Here is a 22,671-nt window from a genome sequence, read left to right on the forward strand (position 1 = left end):
AGTTGGGGCCTCTAAAATAATCTCGGAAATTCAGCCAGGCCAACAGCGCACTGCCACTAACACCCTTTTTGATCCAGAACACCCCACACTAATGTGTAGTTATAAACACTGCACAATAAGGGTTCAGTGTAGTGTAGGCCTATGTGGCTATGTAAAGCAATGGCCACTGCACAATGTCTGGCCTTCCCTGTAGCTCAGCTGGTAGAGCATGGTGTTTGCACGCATGGTGTTTGCAACGCCAGGGTTGTGGGTTCGATTCCCATGGGGGGCCAGTACGGGGGAAAAAAATGTATGAAATGAAATGTAAGTCGCTCTGGATAAGAGCGTCTGCTAAATGACTAAAATGTAAAAAATGTAGTTAAGTAGGCTACTATGTGACCACACTGAAGATGAACTCGATTACCCAAGTACGGCGTCCTGCGAGTGTAGCCACTGTAAAATCAAGCTGTAAAACAGATGGAAAAGTAAAGACATGACCGAAGGTGGTAAGACTTACTTGTAGTGCACTTTATAGGACTGGCAAACCATTTAATTCAGCAGCAATTGCATACTCGATTATACACGCAATTAAAAACGATAATGACTGTACAGTATATGAAATCAAAGGAGACATGGGGTAAATCTGAAATTGCCACATATTGCCTATGTAGTGCACGGCGATATTGTTATTTATCCCTCAGCTGTTCAGCCAGTTCCACTTATTTGATCCATTCAGCACAAGCACACCTGGTTCCACTTGTCTTCTACTGGTAATCAATCACAGACCCTTTGGAAACTTAACTCCGGTGGACTAGTTCTGGATTAGCTCAAATAAGATGAACTGACAGGAAGGTCTCTAGGAGAGGAAAGGTTTTTTTGTTGTTGTTTTTTTCACCTTTTATTTAACCAGGTAGGCTAGTTGAGAACAAGTTGTCATTTACAACTGCGACCTGGCCAAGATAAAGCAAAGCAGTGCGACACAAACAACAACACAGAGTTACACATGGAATAAACAAGAGTACAGTCAATAACACAATAGAAAAAAGAAAAGTCTATATACAGTGTGTGCAAATGGCGTGAAGAGGTAAGGCAATAAATAGGCCATAGTAGCAAGAAATTACAATTTAGCAAATTAACACTGGAGTGATAGATGTGCAGATGATGATGTGCAAGTAGAAATACTGGTGTGCAAAAGAGCAGAAAAATAAATAAAAACAATATGGGGATGAGGTAGGCAGATTGGATGAGCTATGTACAGCTGCAGCGATCGGTTAGCTGATGTTTAAAGTTAGTGAGCGAAATATAAGTTTCCAGCTTCAGTGATTTTTGCAATTCGTTCCAGTCATTGGCAGCAGAGAACTGGAAGGAAAGGCGGCCAAAGGACGTGTTGGCTTTGGGGATGACCAGTGAGAATTACCTGCTGGAGCGCATGCTACGGGTGGGTGTTGTTATCGTGACCAGTGAGCTGAGATAAGGTGGAGCTTTTCCTAGCAAAGACTTATAGATGTCCTGGAGCCAGTGGGTCTGGCGACGAATATGTAGCGAGGGCCAGCCGACTTGAGCATACAGGTCGCAGTGGTGGGTGGTATATGGGGCTTTGGTGACAAAATGGATGGCACTGTGATAGACTGCATCCAGTTTGCTGAGTAGAGTGTTGAAGGCTATTTTGTAAATGACATCGCCGAAGTCGAGGATCGGTAGGATGGTCCGTTTTACTAGGGTAAGTTTGGCTGCATGAGTGAAGGAGGCTTTGTTGCGAAGTAGAAAGGCGATTCTAGATTTCATTTTGGATTGGAGATGTTTAATATGAGTCTGGAAGGAGACACCTAGGTATTTGTAGTTGTCCACATATTCTAAGTCCGAACCGTCCAGAGTAGTGATGCTGGACGGGCGGGCAGGTGCGGGCAGCGAACGGTTGAAAAGCACGCATTTAGTTTTACTAGCGTTTAAGAGCAGTTGGAGGCCACGGAAGGAGTGTTATATGGCATTGAAGCTCGTCTGGAGGTTTGTTAACAGTGTCCAAAGAAGGGCCAGATGTATACAGAATGGTGTCGTCTGCGTAGAGGTGAATCAGAGAATCACCCGCAGCAAGAGCGACATCGTTGATATATACAGAGAAAAGAGTCGGCCTGAGAATTGAACCCTGTGGTACCCCCATAGAGACTGCCAGAGGTCCGGACAACATGCCCTCCGATTTGACACACTGAACTCTGTCTGAGAAGTAGTTGGTGAACCAGGCGAGGCAGTCATTTGAGAGATCAAGGCTGTTGAGTCTGCCGATAAGAATGTGATGATTGACAGAGTCGAAAGCCTTGGCCAGGTCAATGTACTGTGCAGCCTTCTTCAATCTTTTTTCGATGTCGGTTATGATATCGTTTAGTACCTTGAGCGTGGCTGAGGTGCACCCGTGACCAGCTCGGAAACCGGATTGCACAGCGAGAAGGTACGGTGGCATTCAAAATGGTCAGTGATCTGTTTATTAACTTGGCTTTCGAAGACTTTTGAGAGGCAGGGCAGGATGGATATAGGTCTATAACAGTTTGGGTCTAGAGTGTCACCCCCTTTGAAGAGGGGGATGACCGCGGCAGCTTTCCAATCTTTAGGGATCTCGGACGATACGAAAGAGAGGTTGAACAGGCTAGTAATATGGGTTGCAACAATGGCGCCGGATAATTTTAGAAAGAGAGGGTCCAGATTGTCTCTCCCAGCTGATTTGTATGGGTCCAGATTTTGCAGCTCTTTCAGAACATCTGCTATCTGGATTTGGGTGAAGGAGAAGCTGGGGAGGCTTGGGCAAGTAGCTGCGAGGGGTGCTAAGCTGTTGGCCGTGGTTGGGGTAGCCAGGAGGAAAGCATGGCCAGCCGTAGAGAAATGCTTATTGAAATTCTCGATTATTGTGGATTTATCGGTGGTTACCTAGCCTCAGTGCAGTAGTTTGGGAAACAATGACATAAACAATCACCTAAGAAATACATAACAGCATTTTTCTTTGAACCCAGGACTCCCTGGCGATCAGTGCAATGCAGTTGTTATGGAATAGACAATCCTGATTTTAAAAAAATAAAGTAAGCTGAATTGGCAGGGAGTATTGAAGGAGAGCGTTGTGAAACCCTGCTGGTATATTTTATTGAAAGAGAAATGTTGTTGAGACATGTTGTTGTGCATTCCCCAGATGTTCTGTAGGGGAGATCACAGATGCCATGAAGGCTGTGTTTGGGGAACATAAAGCCAGCACCAGGATGGTGAGCGGAGCCTACCGCAGCGAGTTCGGAGAGCATGAGGAGATCTCCACAGCACACAACCGGTAAGAGCAGAAAGAAAATAGTACTTGATTCTCTGTTGTACTTAATCTGTTAGAATATAGAATATCTTCTCTGCTCTGTTTTCAACCCCCTGAGACAGCACACTAGGGTTTGTAGCAATATTGAATAACACAAAACATATTGAAACATGGTTGGGAGATATCAGCTTTTGTCCTATCATGATTCTGCACTTATAAAATGGCAGAAGATGTTTTCACCTCCTAGCAGCCAATAATGATTAAAAAAAAGGGAGAAAAGAAACACTGCTAGCGATCACTCGCATGTTACGGGAGGAATCGGATCATTGACAAAAGATAGTGGAGCCAAATATTTTCTAGTAGACTATTCTACTCTATTGGAGATGTGACATGAAAGAGATGTGTAGCCTAAGCCTATCTGTGTGTCTGTGTGTGCCGAAGTGCGAGTGACACAAAGTCAACATCGGGTGAAGGTTTGTTAATCATCATGGGCTGCAGAGCAAGCAACTCTGCTGTCCTTAGAACTGGATAATTATATACTGATTTGCATTTTTGCCTCATCCTCCTCTTATTAGGCCAGGGCTTACTATGTGTTGTAGGTAGGTTGCACATTGTTAGAATAATATGGAAATGGGCCTATACGCCTATAGGCTATGCATCCTTTCTTTCATAAGCTTTGCTCAGCTGTAGCCTAGCCTAAGTTTTTTGACTTCTCATTTGATTTTTACATCTTGGCATTGTTTGCTGAACTTCACTTTTTGTGGCCTGAAATATTTGACATTAAAAATAAAGCTGTGCCAAGTCATGTTCATATCAAATCGAGAGAAAATCGAAAATGTGGCTTTTAAAATAATAAATGTCCGCTATAACAATTTACTTCGACTTTTGGCCCTTGCAAAACAAAAACATTTTCTGATCTAACATTTTGTGCTGCTTTGGTGAAACTCTTAGCTCTGTCTACATAGTTATCTTGCATTCTGTAAATACAACATATTAATTGAAATAACTATATTCATATTTGTTATAGCCTTACTCGGAATGTCATCCATGCACTGCCCTTCTTTGCGGCAGTCAAGTTGAAATAGGTTAGGTATCGTTTGTCCCATCATGAGGTCGTCAATGAGACTGTCAATCATCCTCGATAGATGATACTATCGTAATATCGCCCAACCATACAACACACACACACACACACACACACACACACACACACACACACACACACACACACACACACACTGAAATAAGCACAGGGTCAACTGCAGTGCAGAACAATTTCCAGGTTAAATGCCTTGCTCAATGGCAGAATGGCTCTGACACCAGCAACCTTCCACTTCCTCATCCCACTGTGTGCCTGTCCTGGGATTTGAACCAGTAACTCTACTTGTCTGCATTTTCCTTCCCAGTAAGCTAACTGCCACCTCTTGACTCGATCTGATCGATCTGCAGAACAGTTCAGCTACAGCAGGATTCATAGACTAAGCTTTTCCTCTCATAGACAGAGCCTAAATCAGGTTTGTTCTCAAGGGACGCAGCAATCAGTCTGGCTTAACCAGGCTAGATGGTTGTCCCCTTGGGAAGCCAAAGTGATTGGCATGCTTCTACACATCAGCAATGGATGGAGAAGATGTTTGAAGGCACTTGTTGAACCTCCTATGTGATTGTTTGTGCTCAGGGTTTTCAACTTTCTCCCCCATCAAGTCACTATTGCTGTTGTTGTGTCTGGAATTACAATACATTTAATTTGTCTAGAGCCTTTCAAGACCTAAACTTTAATATTACACATTTCTGAACAGGGTTGTGGAGTTTAAGAAGAAAATCGAAGCTCTTTGCTGGCAAATACACCAATGCAATAATTTGCATTTATATAGTGCATTATTCAAAGCAAAGGTAACTGACCTCATCAACCACCCATTTGTACAGTAGCATCCACCCGTCTGAGCCATTTTATGCTAGACTGGCCACTACACATAAAGATTGTGTTCCTTAGAGCACACCATACCAAAGCATTTTGCAATGGAAAACAAAAATATGCTTATTTTTGGACAAGTTACAGTAGTCCTTCCTTGTTTCAGTTTGTTTTCTTCTGTTTGGTGTCTAATGAATACTACCCAGCTATCACTACAGTCTCCTTCCCTGTCCTCTATTGAGTGTCCAAGGTGGTTGTGTACAAGAAACACTTAATTATTAATAACTATTGATATGACTTATTAATCTTCTCCCAGGGTGGTGGAATTTAAGAAGCATGAGGGCAGGAACCCTCGTCTGCTGGTGGCCAAGATGGGCCAGGACGGCCATGACAGAGGGGCAAAGGTCATCGCTACGGGATTCGCTGACCTGGGATTTGACGTTGACATTGGACCGCTCTTCCAGGTAAGCTTAGTTGCTAGCTACTGGACTTGAAGAGAAATGAAAGAGTATTTATTTCCCAAGTGTTCACAGAAAAGAATAACTCCATGACAGGGAGAGAAGATCAAGTGAAGCAGGGATTCAAACAAACGCAGATAAATAACCGAGGTGATATCTCTTCGAGCAGTTAGCAGCGAATGTGATCTCTGCGAACTTTTGTGAAATTGCCTTAAATTGCCCATAAACCTATTTCTGTGCTTAGGTCGTTAATTTGCGTTGGGTTCAATCCCTGCCCCAATGTTGTTTTAGTCACACCTCAACTAATTCTTAAAGGTCAAGGTAGTCATTCACATAAGCTATGCCAGGCATAGCACAATGATCACCGCACTATAGAACGTGTGTGATAACAATGGGACTCTAATGCAGCAATGTTAATGCTGCATGCATGCATACCACATCATATTCGTACTTGGAAAAAGCCCTTACTATAAATCTGTAGGTGGGTCATATCTTGGTCAATCGTCCTTTTAAACAATTAAAGCTGGAATTTGTTTGTGTCTGTGAGTGTGAGTCCATCTGGTCTACTCTAGACCTATGGAAAGCCTATGGAACATTCCCTACATAGGCATGGCAAACATCAAAGCTGCATACGGCCAGTTCACGACGTTTCACCACTCTTCCCTCGTCATTCTTCTAGCGAGGATAGTTAGACAGACACTCCAGTCTTGTTAAAACGTCCCAGCCAATCCCTGAATCGGAAACAACATGAAATGCACTACTTTCATTAATCTGCTTGCCCTGCCCTCATATGTAGTCTCACATTGAAGTGTTTTTACCATTTTATTTTCAGGACAACCAGGGCTACAAGTAGAACATAACATTTGCCAAGTAGTTACATTCATGAGTTTTATTGACATGTCAATAAAGAAATAATGTCTGTAAGCCAAAACCTGATTTAAAAAAAAACTAAAAAAAGAAATTCTAAGAATGCTTTAAGTACCTAAATTATTTTCTCAGTGGCAAATGACTATGCAACTAGTCAGTGATAACTGTGTGGAGTTTGACAGCAGTCATGTGAGCTGCAAACGTTGTTTGCTTAGCTAGCTACATGCCAAATGGATAGGCTACCCTCACGTATCTGAAATGACATGATCAATTGAAGTTTACTGGTCATGAAAAGCATGCAGTTGCTTGCTGTATAACTCTGATGATAGAGCATGTAGAATAATAAAAAATGTGTAGCTCTGACTATGCTCTTCAAGGGCTGATGAGATGATAAAAACGGCACATAGTTGTCTATGGTTTAGTGGAGCTCGGGGTCTCCTTGCCCTCCAGCATCCAAATCGAACACTGCACCGTATTGTGACGTTTTATTGATTAAAAACCTAATAGAACATACACTTTCCATGACATAGACTGACCAGGTGAATCCAGGTGAAAGCTCTGATCCCTTATTAATGTCACTTGTTAAGGAGAGGAGACAGGTTAAAGAAGGATTTTTAAACCTTGAGACAATTGAGACATGGCTTGTGTATGCGTGCCATTCAGAGGGTGAATGGGCAAGACAAAATATTTAAGTGCCGTTGAACGGGGTATGGTAGCAGAAGCCATGCGCACCGGTTTGTCTCGAGCTGAAACGCTGCTGGGTTTTTCACGCTCAACAGTTTCCCGTGTTTAGGGAACATTCAGTCTCGCATACAGTCAGGTTCCTAATTATTGGCACCCTTGATAAAGATGAGCCAAAAAGACTACAAAATAAATAATACAAATACTGAGCTATATTGTATGCTCCAAAACATATATTGTTTTATACTAATACAATTGCTCAGATAGAGATTTTGTTAAATAAGTAATACATTTTCTTTTTTTCAAAGATAGCAGTCAAATTTATTGGCACCCCTGTTTTAAATACTGGTGAACCCTCCCCTTGAGGGGATAATGACACTGAGCCTTTTTCTAAAATGTTTTAGGAAGTTGGAGAACTCGTTGGGAGGGATCTTCGAACCATTCCTCCATACAGAATATTTTCTAGATCCTTGATATCCTTTGTCTGCTTTTATGGACTGCCCTCTTTAATTCAAACCACAGGTTTTCAATTGGGTGCAAGTCCAAAGACTGAGATGGCCCTTGCAAAATGTTGCTTTGTGGTCAGTTAACCGATATAGGCTGTGCTCCTTCAGGGCAGCTCACTGCTCAAGCAAAGCGTTAATATATAACATTATCTACAAGCAGTGAGCGCAGTAAGCTATACCAGTCCCCCAAAACAGCAGAACCATACGACAGATGACTATGTGTAGCTACGGCAGAAAGCACTGTTTAAATATGATTAAATAGACCAGCTAAAGTCATTCTACCAGTGCAAGACTGTATACTATGTGTGAATATTAACCATAGTACACAGTCTTGTAGCATGAGCTGTGCAACGTATGCCTTATATTTCTCGTATGACCCACCGCCGGGTACCCTCGCTTGAGGCAAGATGAGCTGTCATCTCGGTATATGAGAATATTCGACTTATCTAACTAGCAACTGTAAGCAGTACGAACCCAGCTGCCCTGGAGACGCACTGCTGGGTGCTTTCACTGAAACTAAATGACTGATCATCTGGTGGGTCTACATTATCTCCTTATTTAACAAGCAACCCTAAGCAATATGACTCAGCCAACCACCTGTAGCTATATGCAATGTATTTATATCAAGTAGCCAGCAAAGACGGCAACATGTAGGATATTGAGCATGGCTGACGCCATCTTAGCAAACTTAATGAGGCATGGTACTGGCAGGTAAATTTATCGCCGTTAGGAGCTCTCAATAGACCAGTGAAGGAATTCTACCGTTACGTGATTGTCTACTAGGCGTATGTGTGAATACTAACTATGTGTAGCATGAGCTAATTCAGCAGTATATCTATTTCTAACATGATAAACCGCTGGGTACACTCTGAGGCAAGATGAGCTGTCATCTTGGTACATGGGGAAATATTTTACCTATCTAATTAGGCAACCGTAAATCGTATGAACCCGCTGGCCATTACCTAGCCAACCGCCTACAATAGATGCACCGCCGGGGGCTTCGCTGAAGCAGGGATGAGTTGTCATCTTGGTATATGAGGATTTTCTACCTATGCAACATAGCAACTGGACTACGGGACTGACCGAATTATGATCATATGGCAATACTGCAGGAACTCATTTAGGCTCCACGATCTCAGAATCAAATGTACATTCGTAGCAGCAGAGGATCATGGGCCCATGATCTTGAGGGTGTGGTTGGGAACGATTTGAGAAGCAGTAGCAGCGGAATTGGGTGGCTTATAGCTCAAAACTAGCTCGCAGTGCTGACGAAGGAATCAGAGCCGTGATGAATTCCAGTATCTTGTCATTGGTTGCCAGCATCAATGTTGAACAAAGGTTTGCCATGTGCTGTTTGCCATGTGCTGCTCAGCATGCAGGTAGCCTAACATGAAAGAGAGGACAAAGCAGTATTTGTTCTGGTGAAGATGACTGATGTTCCATGCTAATTCTTTCATCTTGGAGTGTATGAGAGTACAGTTAACATGTGAGTGTCTATAATGCAAACAGAACATAAGAGATCATGCAAGATTAAAGGGAAGGAACATTTAGCTTATTCAGACTGAAGAACTCCTAAAGCCATCATATGGACCACCTCTGGAAAGCGTAATATAACCTCAACACTGTTGCCTTAACATGAACTCAAAATTGTGCTACTGAGTGAGGAGAGATACTCTTTGATATGGATGTTGGTTGCTTCTCCGTAGTCCATGAAAAGAAGGCGAACAGATGGATTCCTGAGCAGACTGCACGCCAAAGGGTGCCTGACACCCAATATGAATTGAATCCCTGCTATCGAACCATGATAAGAAAGGCTGCATTTGCCTCACTGAAATTGGAATAGAAAAGATATACGTGGTTATATAACAGAAGACATTGTACAGAGAGAAGAGCAGACAGTAGACTGCTGCAGAGTGGCACAGCTCAGCCGTGACACACCATCACATGGCATAAAACAACATACAGACGGTAGTACTAACAACCCCCCCCCCCCCCCCCCCCCCAAAACCTCAACTAAACATTAGTACAGGTGGTTACGTAGCTATCTAAATAGCCTAATGACCTACTAATGCAGTGAGAGTGACGTGATAATCTAAAACCTAGACCTAAAAAATAGTCTACTTGAGCTGAAGGTTTATGTCTAACGGTATATGCCGGTAAGCCATGAGAAAGTAATAAATGACCTGATAATGAGAGAAATAGACCCTGTAGATTAATAGAATATGCCTTGATATCTGAAATAAACGCTCTAACAGACGTTCCCATTAGAGGCAACGGCCGCTTGATCGCCAACAGCTTATCGCCATGTGAGTGTTTAGCAAGCCCACCGCCTGCTAGGTAATGCCAGTATCAACAGGGTTAGGCTACACGGTTGAAACTATAGCGAGCCTTGATTGGTCATCGCACAGCTTCAGCTTCCCCACTAAGGTCCAAGGTGATAACCCTAACCTTTCTTCCTCAGATTTCAAGTTATGGTTAGGGTTAGGCAGTAGTATACATGTAAATTGAGGCTATAGTGTTATTTGAATGCTAATTGTAGTGATCACTTCATTATAGTCATCATGTATTAGCTCCTATTATTAATCTTCTGCTTGCATGTTGTTATCTACATGTCTTACATACTACTTCTATCATGTGTTTTAGGCTGCAGCTCTTATGCAATGGTGACTGCTAGCACATTCAGGTGTTAGCTGATATTCTTTGCTTCATTATCTATACACACAGTATTGCATATGGCATGGCTGCCGATATCACATTTGTAGGAGCATGTGCATGGTTAGGCTCAGTAGCTAATACATGCTGACCATGGGTGTAAGTAAGGAGGTCCGGTAGTGCGTCCCGGCAAAATAAATAGTGGGGGTACGCCGTACCGGTAAAACATGAGCCTATCACAATAATTAAAACAAACATGTAAACTGTAGGCTATTTCACAATTATTTATCATTACCGCATGTCAGAGGCATGAACAATTTGCGAATGGACTTGAAAACGGGTGTTATAGTCTACAATCCAAAATGCCAAGGCAGAGATAAGTGGCCGACATCGAGACGCGTCCGCAGCAGTGAACTCAAAAACGTCTGGCCTAATGACAATCACCAAATGCCATTCCACTTTTTGGTGTTTTGTGTTAGAGGTCTCTTTCCATTCACCATACAGACAGTTTAGAGGCTGGAAATACAGTATGTTGCGACTGGTTGAATGTGCGCAGGTAGTCTAGTAAAGGAGCCCTTTTGAAGTGATTGTTTGACAATCAGATAAAAGAAGATAACTGGTTGTGTTTATGCCCCAATAAAAGGTAATACATTTTAAAAGTTAAATGACAAATCTTTACAACTAGTCCCACAGAGATCCTATTGAATTAATAGGGGTTCTATATGGAATTCTATGATTAGGCCCATAAGTACCAGGAAGAAATTAAATCTACTTTCACCCCTGATGATGACTAGAGTGACACGATCACTAGAATTAGCATACAATAGCATACGATAACCTAAGAATAGAGTCAGTAAACTGTCACTAGAATAATAATACTACTAGAACACGAAGATAGACGGACAGAGACTACTACCTATGTAAAATGTATGACACATGATTAGAAATGGCTAATAATCAGAGCTTAAACATACTGCTGCAGATTAGCATGAAGCAAATGTAACTACGTTGACTGAAATGATACCGTAAAATGTAAACTAGTCTGACTCATGCTACAGTATGCACTAATGAGCTAGCAGATACTCTGATTTGCTCAAAGCAGAAAAGCAGTAACAGTGTAGAGATACTAGTGCACTAATCCAGACCAGTCTCAAATTAAGGGAATGCATTTCTAGCTTAAACTGTGTAAGGGAATAGGGTTCCAAAGAATAGTATTGTCAGAAATAATTTGTACAATATTTAAAGCGTGACTGCCGGCGCAAGTCACATTAACTAGTGACTGGGAGGACCCATAAAATGTCAGCTATCGCTGATAGAGTGCCTTGCGGTGGTCTCGTGAGCTGCGCGACACAGTGATGGCTACTATCAATATTGATGCTGCACTAAACTAATCACCAGAATCACAGTGATAAGCACCATCTCCTGCTCATGATAAGAAAATATTGCTACTCCCTCACTGTATGTCGATGCATAGCCTGTATAGCTAGCCTAGCATAGGCTACTTCCTCCTTGTATGGATGAAGGATGATTCTCCATGATGGGGTGTGTGTCACCGAGCGCACAGACCCTGGTCGAAAGCTGGTATTGGGAGCAAACAAAGTAGGCTATACAATAGGCTACTCCCAAGACTAATTCTACTTAGCTGGCTAGTTTGTAGCCGGCTATTTACTGACAACCTTAGAGCAGCAACATGGTTGATCCTCTCAATCAGCAGTAACTCCTGTCCGCATTGTTTCTTCATTCACTGACACACATCCCAACACCTCCACCCACACACATACCAACGAACACCAACAGACCACAACATTCACTACCACACTCACATAGCCCACAACACCTCCACCCACACACACCAACAAACACCAACAGACCACAACATTCACTACCACACTCACATAGCCCACACCACAACACCTCCACCCACACACACCAACAAACACCAACAGACCACAACATTCACTACCACACTCACATAGCCCACACCAAAACACCTCCACCCACACACACCAACAGACCACAACATTCACTACCACACTCACATAGCCCACATCCCAACACCTCCACCCACACACACCAACAAACACCTGTAGACCTCAACATTCATACTTACACCCACAAAAAAGCTGCACACATCCAACTCTCAACCTCCTCGCATTGACACACATTCAACTCCACCCACCCACACACATACAGCACCCAACCCTTCCCCCTCCTCACACTGACACCCACACACTGCCACAAACACATACAGCACCCAACCCTTCCCCCTCCTCACACTGACACCCACACACTGCCACAAACACATACAGAACCCAACCCTTCCCCCTCCTCACACTGACACCCACACACTGCCACAAACACATACAGAACCCAACCCTTCCCCCTCCTCACACTGACACCCACACACTGCCACAAACACATACAGAACCCAACCCTTCCCCCTCCTCACACTGACACCCACACACTGCCACAAACACATACAGCACCCAACCCTTCCCCCTCCTCACACTGACACCCACACACTGCTACAAACACATACAGCACCCAACCCTTCCCCTTCCCCCTCCTCACACTGACACCCACACACTGCCACAAACACATACAGCACCCAACCCTTCCCCCTCCTCATACTGACACCCACGCACTGCCACAAACACATACAGCACCCAACCCTTCCCCCTCCTCACACTGACACCCACACACTGCCACAAACACATACAGCACCCAACCCTTCCCCCTCCTCACACTGACACCCACACAATGCCACAAACACATACAGCACCCAATCCTTCCCCCTCCTCACACTGACACCCACACACTGCCACAAACACATACAGCACCCAACCCTTCCCCCTCCTCACACTGACACCCACACACTGCCACAAACACATACAGAACCCAACCCTTCCCCCTCCTCACACTGACACCCACGCACTGCCACAAACACATACAGCACCCAACCCTTCCCCCTCCTCACACTGACACCCACACACTGCCACAAACGCATACAGCACCCAATCCTTCCCCCTCCTCACACTGACACCCACACACTGCCACAAACACATACAGCACCCAATCCTTCCCCCTCCTCACACTGACACCCACACAATGCCATGAACACATACAGCACCCAACCCTTCCCCCTCCTCACACTGACACCCACACACTGCCACAAACACATACAGCACCCAATCCTTCCCCCTCCTCACACTGACACCCACACAATGCCACAAACACATACAGCACCCAACCCTTCCCCCTCCTCACACTGACACCCACACACTGCCACGAGAACCTAAAAGGTTGACCACAGACATGGATGCAAAAATGTATGAAATGCTCAGCCTGCAAAGACATTAAGTCCAGATTCAGCAAGACAGGAACTCTCTCTCGGAAAAGTTCACTGCTGCTTTGCAGCGTAATACTGAGCAGCGACTGTTAATTGAAGTAAATCAGTTTTTGAATGAGCAGGGATTGTAATTGAAGTAAATTCGTTTTGGAATAAGCAGCTATTATTTTTTTAAGTCAATCAAATCTTTTTTTTTTTTTTTATAGTTCTCAATGTTATAGTCTGGAATCGATTTTTGGAATGTTTTGTGTTATTTATGTATGCAATCTAATAAACAAATATTTTGGTTTTCCTTGTTAGTCCTTTTTGTTTTCTCTGCAAACTGAAGTTCCTTCTGGAAAAATAAAGTTATTCTATTACATTCTATGTCATGCATCTCAATCATTGAAAATGCTATTTCTTAAAAAATGGACACCAGAACAATTTTCTCCATTGTGCAACAATAAGTTTTACATTTTTTTTAGAGCAGGTGCAGTATGTTGTCCCTCTTCTGGACAGCCTGGTTACGTGGGGCCACTTTATTGTCTGCAGGATCAGGGACTAGCTCGATGTTATGTGCCACAACATGGTCCTCATCCAAGTCCTCTGTGATGCCTTCATGGATGAGGACCATGTTGTGGAGGACACAGGCACTGCTGATGGCTTCTAGCTCTTCTCCAGCAGCAGCATTCCAGATGTTGGACCCTCCTCCATTGGCACTTTAACAGCCCAAAGGACGTCTGTGGATCTGGTTGAATCTTTTGTGCTTGTCCAATAGGTGACTATTGTCCCTGAATGGGACAATAAGATCCAGGCTTATGGGATAGGCAGGCTACCCCCATGAGGTGGTACTGCTCTGGCAAAGGGTAGGCATTGAGGTGAGCCTTAGGGTTGCTGGTTCTATACACGCGTGCATCATGCACAGAACCAGCATTGCCCGCGTAGACATGCATGAAACAAACTTTGCTGTCGCACACAGCTTGCAGCTGGAACCTGGGTTGACCTTTCCGGTCTATGTAGGCGACCCGGTGTTCGGAGTGCCCCCTGATGGGAATGTGGGTTGGATTTTGTCTCCGTAATGTTTTGTCCTTCACCACTGTAAGCCAGAGGAAATTAGCAACGATACAATTATGTATTGTTCTTTATAGGCTTACTGTTCACAATGTAGGCTACATTGTATTTTTACATTTGAATGATTTGCTCTAAAGAGGCCATAAATAATATACTTATAACGTACATAAATAACATTTGGTTGATTATAAAGGACTTATGTCTGGTTGGTTGACTGTACACCCCCACCCACCTAGCTGTCTGGTTGGTCAACTAACTCGGCGACTGGGTGTGCATTTGTGCTTCGTTATACGATAGATGGATGACTAGCTACATCATTGGGGATTTTAGTGACACTTAATCTAGGCTACTTTGACCAAAACACAGGCCGTCTAGACATCCAAATTACCAAAACGTTTTTTGGGGTTCAACCGAAAATGACACCGAAAGGCGAAGTCGTTGTAGCGAGGGACGACTTCCTCCACATAACCCTCGACTCTGCACCCACTAAAATCTGTAGCCACTCCATGACATCGGGACCAAGATCTAAAAAGTCAGAAAGCCACAGGTAAAACCAACATTTTACGTGGTCATTACATCGTGTTATTAGCAAAAGTAGCTAAAACTAAGAAAATTTAATTTTTGTGTTAAAAAAAAAGTTTGACAAACTTTGTTTGAAACAAACACAGTTCGCTGCACGCTTTCGCAAATGTATTGCTTATTGAACGTGCGTTGGGGCAGTCTCAGCCTTAAAATATAACACATGATTTAGAAGTAATAAATCAGATCTTATTGAGACGTACAGTATCGGAGGACCACTATATAGACTTTCCACATCATTGGCAGTGGTTCGACTACTAACGTGATGATGACTACTGTTTTATAATACTACTTTGTTTCCTCCTCTGTAGACCCCCCTGGAGGTGGCTCAGCAGGCTGTAGATGCAGACGTCCACTGTGTTGGGGTTAGCACGCTGGCCGCAGGACACAAGACCCTGGTCCCAGAGCTTATCAAGGAGCTTCGCAACCTCAACCGCCCTGACATCCTGGTCATCTGTGGAGGGGTCATCCCACCTCAGGTAACCTGTGACCTCTAACCCAACCTCAACCACCCTGACATCCTAGTCATCTGTGGAGGGGTCATCCCACCTCATGTACACTGTAACCTTTGACTTGTAGGTAGATGAACCCTGAGAATGTCCTGAGTCTCTATGTCAGTCTTTCTCTTTCTGAGACCAAATAATGATCTCCCTCTCCAAGGTTACTCACTCAAGCTCTCATAATTAAAACCATTTTTAAAAAACAGCAAGAAAAATACATATACAGAATATACATCAATCCACCTCTTTCTCCTTTCTCTCTGCAGAATACTAAACAATAATAGTGCAAATGACACCTACACTTGCTGCCAGCAGTTTCTCTCATCAAATAGGAAAATAAAGACCAGTTTAGTCTCTCTGCTTGACCAAACTGTAGAATAACCCGTAGCCTGCTAGGTTAAACACTACAGGTCACTCTGCTCTTAGAGTCCCAGGACGATGTACAGCCATCTTGTGGAGAATAATAAAGAGACATTGTTCTAAAGACAGACGAGATCATCCCTGCAACCCCCCAGATAGGAGCCCGTTTGTCCATGACCTACGGTCTCACAGTGGTGAACCATCGACAATATTAGAACACGAAGGCTAGTGTTACAAAACCGATTAACTAGCATGCTAATATGTACTCTCGCTAAGTCCAGGGGTCCAAGGCCGAGTTACCTGGTCTGTAACCTGATTTAACGTTGTGCATTTATGTGAGAAATCTGTGTATGAGGACTGTGTCGTATGTACATGTGCCCAGGAGACAGCAAACTTAGCCGGATCGAGGGCCAGCTCCGTCCTGCCTCCCATGGGTCGGCTAACCAGATTATTGTTTGTTGTTCAAAAGTGTGACCAAAACACACAGAGAGTGGTGCACACATGGAACCTATGAGATGGTTTAATTACTGCTAGGCCTGGAGAGCGAGAAAACATTGAGTTAGTTGAGGTAAACACAATCAGGCTGCCTGATTTACTATTTCTTATTCCCGTCTTAATATACACACAAATGCGCGTGCTTGTGTCTTGGTAGTATAACACATCAGTTGCCTTCTGCAGGGGACCAATGGATGCCATTATAGTGTATTGTGGGATGGAGGTGCCGCTCGGAGTGGGTGTGAATTGGAAAAGTCAAAGCAGTGCAAATAGGAATTGACATCAAAATCCATAGCTCTGCCACTTGATGCCTGGAAGCTCACACACACACACACACACACACACACACACAGAGCCCTAGTAATAGCTACTGGTGTCCTGTGAGAGATGAAACCATTAGTTTATGTATTCAGAGAGACGTCTCGTTTATGAAACCATGTTCCTGTGTTCACACAAATAAACAGCAGTCGATTATAGAGCCAACAACAACAAACATAAAACAGCCAGGATCAGAGGCCCATGTTGAACACATAAGATTGTATCATAACGAATACAATACCATGAGAACTGCCGCTAACATTCCTAGGCATGACAGTGACGTGATCGCGTTCGCCTTGCCCTCTGTCCTTTATGTATAGATAGTGGTAATCATAGTGAAAGTTTTATTCATTAAGAGCTTTTCTTCAGCTTCGACACTATGCTACAGTATAATAGCTCTGCTATATAGATATCAAAATATGCAGGTTTCTCCGGGTGCATTCACACCAGTGGTGGTTGGTGCCATTAGAGATTAGGGAGGGTGATTTGATAGGTGTGCGCTACTACATGATACTCAAGTTTGCCTTATACCCATAATGAGGTTGCTACAACCTAGCCTAGAAATTAACATTTGTAATATAGGTGCCCAGGTCTAGAGACAAATTGTGGTAATCAAAGTGAAAGACACATTCAATATCGCCTTGCACACTCTTGACAAGATCTATCTCATCTGGGGTGTAATCATTAGTCCAAACAGTTGCAAACTGCTTTGCAACTAAAACGAGAGTTTTTATTGGACAAATTCAGGTAGGTCCCTCCTCGTTTTCTTCAGTTTAGTAACAGAATCGGTGGACTGAATACATCCCTGATCACCTGCACACACAGTTCACTTTCATAGTAGCCACATAAAGCATCATCACTTTACTCGTTGTATAATTCCATCTATCATCTACGTGCTCTCCTCCTCTTACATTTTCCCTTTGCTTGTGGACTTCAGTGCACAACACAACAGGTGTCTGTTACCAGGCGCAAGAACCTCTCCAAGCCAAACCTTCATACCATAACCCCTAACCGCTACACAGTCTACATTGTTGTCACCATATTAACATTATGTCAACAAACTAAAATTAACACGTTAGTAAACCCACAATCCAAACCTTGTGTACAATCACGCAGTACAGTGTTCAGCAACCAGTTTAGCAGGCAATACATTCATAAAACCGAAAGCTTACCTTGACTTGGAACAGATGAAGTGTTAGATAGTCTTAGCCAGCTGGCTAACATAAATACCATTCCTCTCTGTTTGAGTCAGGTTGTTGAGTAGGCTAAATTAGCTGCATTGGCTAAGTAAGTGAAAGGTATTACAGCATCCACTCTCCTGTGAAGGATTTCTACAAGATGTTGGAACATTGCTGCAGAGACTTGCTTCCATTCAGGCACAAGAGCATTAGTGAGGTCGGGCACTGATGTTGGGCGATTAGGCCTGGCTCACAGTTGGCGTTTCAATTCATCCCAAAGGTGTTCGATGGGTTTGAGGTCAGGGCTCTGTGCAGGCCAGTTAAGTTCTTCCACACCGATCTTGACAAACCATTTCTGTATGGACCTCGCTTTGTGCATGTGGGTATTGTCATGCTGAAACAGGAAACGGCCTTCCCCAAACTGTTGCCACAAGTTGGAAACACAGAATCGTCTAGAATGTCATTGTATGCTGTAGCGTTAAGATTTCCCTTCACTGGATCTAAGGGGCCTAGCCCGAACCATGAAAAACAGCCCCAGACAATTATTCCTCCTCCACCAAACTTTACATTTGGTACTATGCATTCTGGCAGGTAGTGTTCTCCTGGTATCCGCCAAACCCAGATTTGTTCGTCGGACTGGCAGATGGTGAAGTGTGATTCATCACTCCAGAGAACGCGTTTCCACTGCTCCAGACTCCAATGGTGGCAAGCTTTACACCACTCCAGCTGACACTTGGCATTGCGCATGGTGATCTTAGGCTTGTGTGCGGCTGCTCGACCATGGAAACCCATTTAATGAAGCTCCCGACAAACAGTTATTGTGCTGACATTGCTTCCAGAGGCAGTTTGGAACTTGGTAGTGAGTGTTGCAACCGAGGACAGACGATTTTTACGGGTTTCAGCACTCGGCGGTCCCATTCTGTGAGCTTGTGTGGCCTATCGCTTTGCGGCTGAGCCGTTGTTGCTCCTAGACGTTTCCACGTCACAATAACAGCACTTACAGTTGACCGGGGAAGCTCTAGAAAGGCAGAAATTTGACAAATTGACTTGTTGGAAAGGTGCCGTCATATGATGGTGCCCTGTTGAAAGTCACTGAGCTCTTCAGTAAGGCCATTGTCATGACTTGCCCTTTTGGGTGAGGGTCATAGGCGCCAGATTCCCCCCCCCAGATTCCCCCACATAACTGTATCTCTGAATGTGTATATTTCCCAGTCATCAGGTTCACATTCAAATGTTGGGGAACTTATATGATTAAATATGAAACTATTTGTGAGAAGATGAAATGTGATGGTAGCCTTCTAAATGAGAGAATTGTTTTTCATGTAAGACTTTTGCCAAGTCAGTGGCCACGCCCATGTGAGCACAGACCTTATGACAAAAAGAGGGAATGCCCTTTTTCCACCGAGTGCTTAAATAGGAATTGTGGCCAAATTTACATTAGACCAGAAAGAATAGAGCTGTGGCTACATGTTGAAATGGTTAATACATTTAAATCTCTAGAGACCAAGCACGCGGTGTGAACCGGACGTCACGAATGGTTAAGAAATCTAAAAAACTTAAGACCAGAGAAGGTGAGGATGTGCGTCCCCACGCTGAAATGGTTACCACTCTTGAGACCAGCAGCGTGAGCTGAAAGGTACTGAATGGCTAGACACTGAATCTTTCTCGAGTGAAGAAGATGAAGACTACACAGGAACATTCAGTCTTCAGCTGTTTAAGTACTTTAGTCTAGTAACCTTGACCGAGAACCACCAGGTGGTACTCTGAAAGATCCACTCTAAAGAACATTTCCCTGTCAAACGGCCATTGGTACGTCTGACATATCCATTATAACAGAGCTACAACTACGAAAGACTGATCTCTGGTGGACAAACCAGAGACTTTCTGTCGAATTACTCCCCAGACGAAAAGAGTGTTTTCAACGGAGAGACAGCAAAGACATACTGTTGAAGTCGGAAGTTTACATACACTTAGGTTGGAGTCATTAAAACTTGTTTTTCAACCACTCCACAAATTTCTTGTTAACAAACTATAGTTTTGGCGAGTCGGTTAGGACATCTACTTTGTGCATGACACAAGTAATTTTTCCAACAATTGTTTACAGACAGATTATTTCACTTATAATTCACTGTATCACAATTCCAGTGGGTCAGAAGTTTACATACATTAAATTGACTGTGCCTTTAAACAGCTTGGAAAATTCCTGAAAATGATGTCATGGCTTTAGTTGCTTCATTTGAGTCAATTGGAGGTGTACATGTGGATGTATTTCAAGGCCTACCTTCAAACTTAGTGCCTCTTTGCTTGACATCATGTGAAAATTGAAAGAAATCAGCCAAGACCTCTGAAAAACATTGTAGACCTCCACAAGTCTGGTTCATCCTTGGGAGCAATTTCCAAATGCCTGAAGGTACCACGTTCATCTGTACAAACAGTCGTACGCAAGTATAAACACCATGGGACCACGCAGCCGTCATACGGCTCAGGAAGGAGACGCATTCTGTCTCCTAGAGATGAACGTACTTTGGTGCAAATCAATCCAAGAACAACAGCAAAGGACCTTGTGAAAATGCTGGAGGAAACAGGTACAAAAGTATCTATATCCACAGTAGAACGAGTTCTATATCGACATAACCTGAAAGGCCGCTCAGGAAGGAAGAAGCCACTGCTCCAAAACCGCCATAAAAAAGCCAGACTACGGGTTGCAACTGCACATGGGGACAAAGATCGTACTCTTTGGAGAAATGTCCTCTGGTCTGATTAAACAAAAATGAACTGTTTGGCCATAATGACCATCGTTATGTTTGGAGGAAAAAGGGGAACGCTTGCAAGCCGAAGAACACCATTCCAACTGCAAAGCACGTTGGTGGCAGAATCATGTTGTGGGGGTGCTTTGCTGCAGGAAAGTAGTGGACTTCACAAAATAGATGGCATCATGAGGCAGGAAAAGTATGTGGATATGTTGAAGCAACATCTCAAGACATCAGTCAGGAAGTTAAAGCTTGGTCGCAAATGGGTCTTCCAAATGGACAATGACCCCAAGCATACTTCCAAACTTGTGGCAAAATGGCTTAAGGACAACTAAGTCAAGGTATTGGAGTGGCCATCACAAAGCCCTGACCTCAATCCTATAGAAAATCTGTGGTCAGAACTAAAAAAGCGTGCACAAGCAAGGATCCTACAAACCTGACTCGGTTACACCAGCTCTGTCAGGAGGAATGGGCCAATATTCACCCAACTTATTGTGGGAAGCTTGTGGAATGCTACCCGAACCGTTTGACCCAAGTTAAACAATTTAAAGGCAATGCTACCAAATACTAATTGAGTGTATGTAAACTTCTGACCCACTGGGAATGTGATGAAAGAAATAAAAGCTGAAATAAATAATTCTCTCTACTATTATTCTGACATTTCACATTTTTTAAATAAAGTGGTGATCCTTACTGACCTAAGACAGAGAATTTTTACCAGAATTAAAGGTCAGGAATTGTGAAAAACTGAGTTTAAATGTATTTGACTAAGGTGTATGTAAACGTCCGACTTCAACTGTACACACGTAAATATGTACATTGCAATTATTTTGAATGAGCGGCCGTTCATGTGCAAAGTATTTGCTTTTCCATGAGCATAGATCTCAGCTGTATGTATGTAGTGGGTCCATTCTGTCTTTCCCGCTCTTTATCTGCCAAGCTGTCATATCGGGTTAAGTCCACTAGGGACTTTTCATTGCATTATGTAGTAATCAATGTGTAAACTATTCTGTTTATGTGTTTATGTAATTCTCTGTGATTATTTAGTTAGTTAGTAAATAAATAATTAAGCCAATTTGTATATCGCTGATTTATCATTTATGCTAGGATTCGTGCAGATATCCAAGGATTTTGCAACATTCAGAATGATACTGATGGAAGGTAAATAAGAATTAATGACTTGACTGTGACTGATGTAAGAGATATTTATATCTTTAGAGTCGGGAGATAGTAACTCGTTAATTAACTTTTTCCCTGCTGCCCCAGATTACTACTTAATTAATTGTTACTTGAGTAATTTAATTGCGTAATAATTTAACGTGGTATGTAATTATTTGATAAAATAAGTCAATCACATAAAAAAATAACAGTCAGACACAACACCATTCTCCTGCCAATGTTTGTCTATGGAGTTTGCATGGCTGTGTGCTCGATTTTATACACCAATCAGCAACGGGTGTGGCTCAAATAGCTGAATCCACTCATTTGAAGGGGTGTCCACATACTTTTGTATATATAGTTTAGCTGTCCTCTGGCTAAGCAATGGTGCTACCCTGTTGGGGCTACTGTTGACCTTCATTTCAAAACAGTGTGTTTTAATCAGTGAATATATTTATTATTTTTATGAAATTCACTGAGTAGAATGGTCTTCCCCTTCTTCCTATGAAGAGCATCCACTGACTCACATGTTGGTTATACACTGGTATTAAGGGAGATAATGGTTCTAGTAAAGGTTTTACTGTCTCTGCATGGTCTGTTAA

At 43.1% G+C, this 22,671-nt stretch overlaps 1 protein-coding gene across 4 annotated transcripts in view; it reads left to right on the forward strand.

Moving 5' to 3' along the window:
• mmut (methylmalonyl CoA mutase) overlaps positions 1 to 22,671 on the forward strand; it is a 46,895-nt gene that overhangs the window by 22,876 nt on the left and 1,348 nt on the right. For all 4 annotated transcript variants that reach the window (XM_014145214.3, XM_082961922.1, XM_014145213.3 and 1 more), the window contains 3 exons: positions 3,152 to 3,283; positions 5,485 to 5,632; positions 15,622 to 15,789. In XM_014145214.3, the coding sequence (XP_014000689.1) occupies positions 3,152 to 3,283; positions 5,485 to 5,632; positions 15,622 to 15,789 (448 nt within the window). The remainder of the gene's footprint in view (positions 1 to 3,151; positions 3,284 to 5,484; positions 5,633 to 15,621; positions 15,790 to 22,671) is intronic.

Source organism: Salmo salar, chromosome 15 (genome assembly GCF_965601325.2).
Source record: "Salmo salar chromosome 15, fSalSal1, whole genome shotgun sequence".
In the NCBI taxonomy this organism is placed as follows: domain Eukaryota; kingdom Metazoa; phylum Chordata; class Actinopteri; order Salmoniformes; family Salmonidae; genus Salmo; species Salmo salar.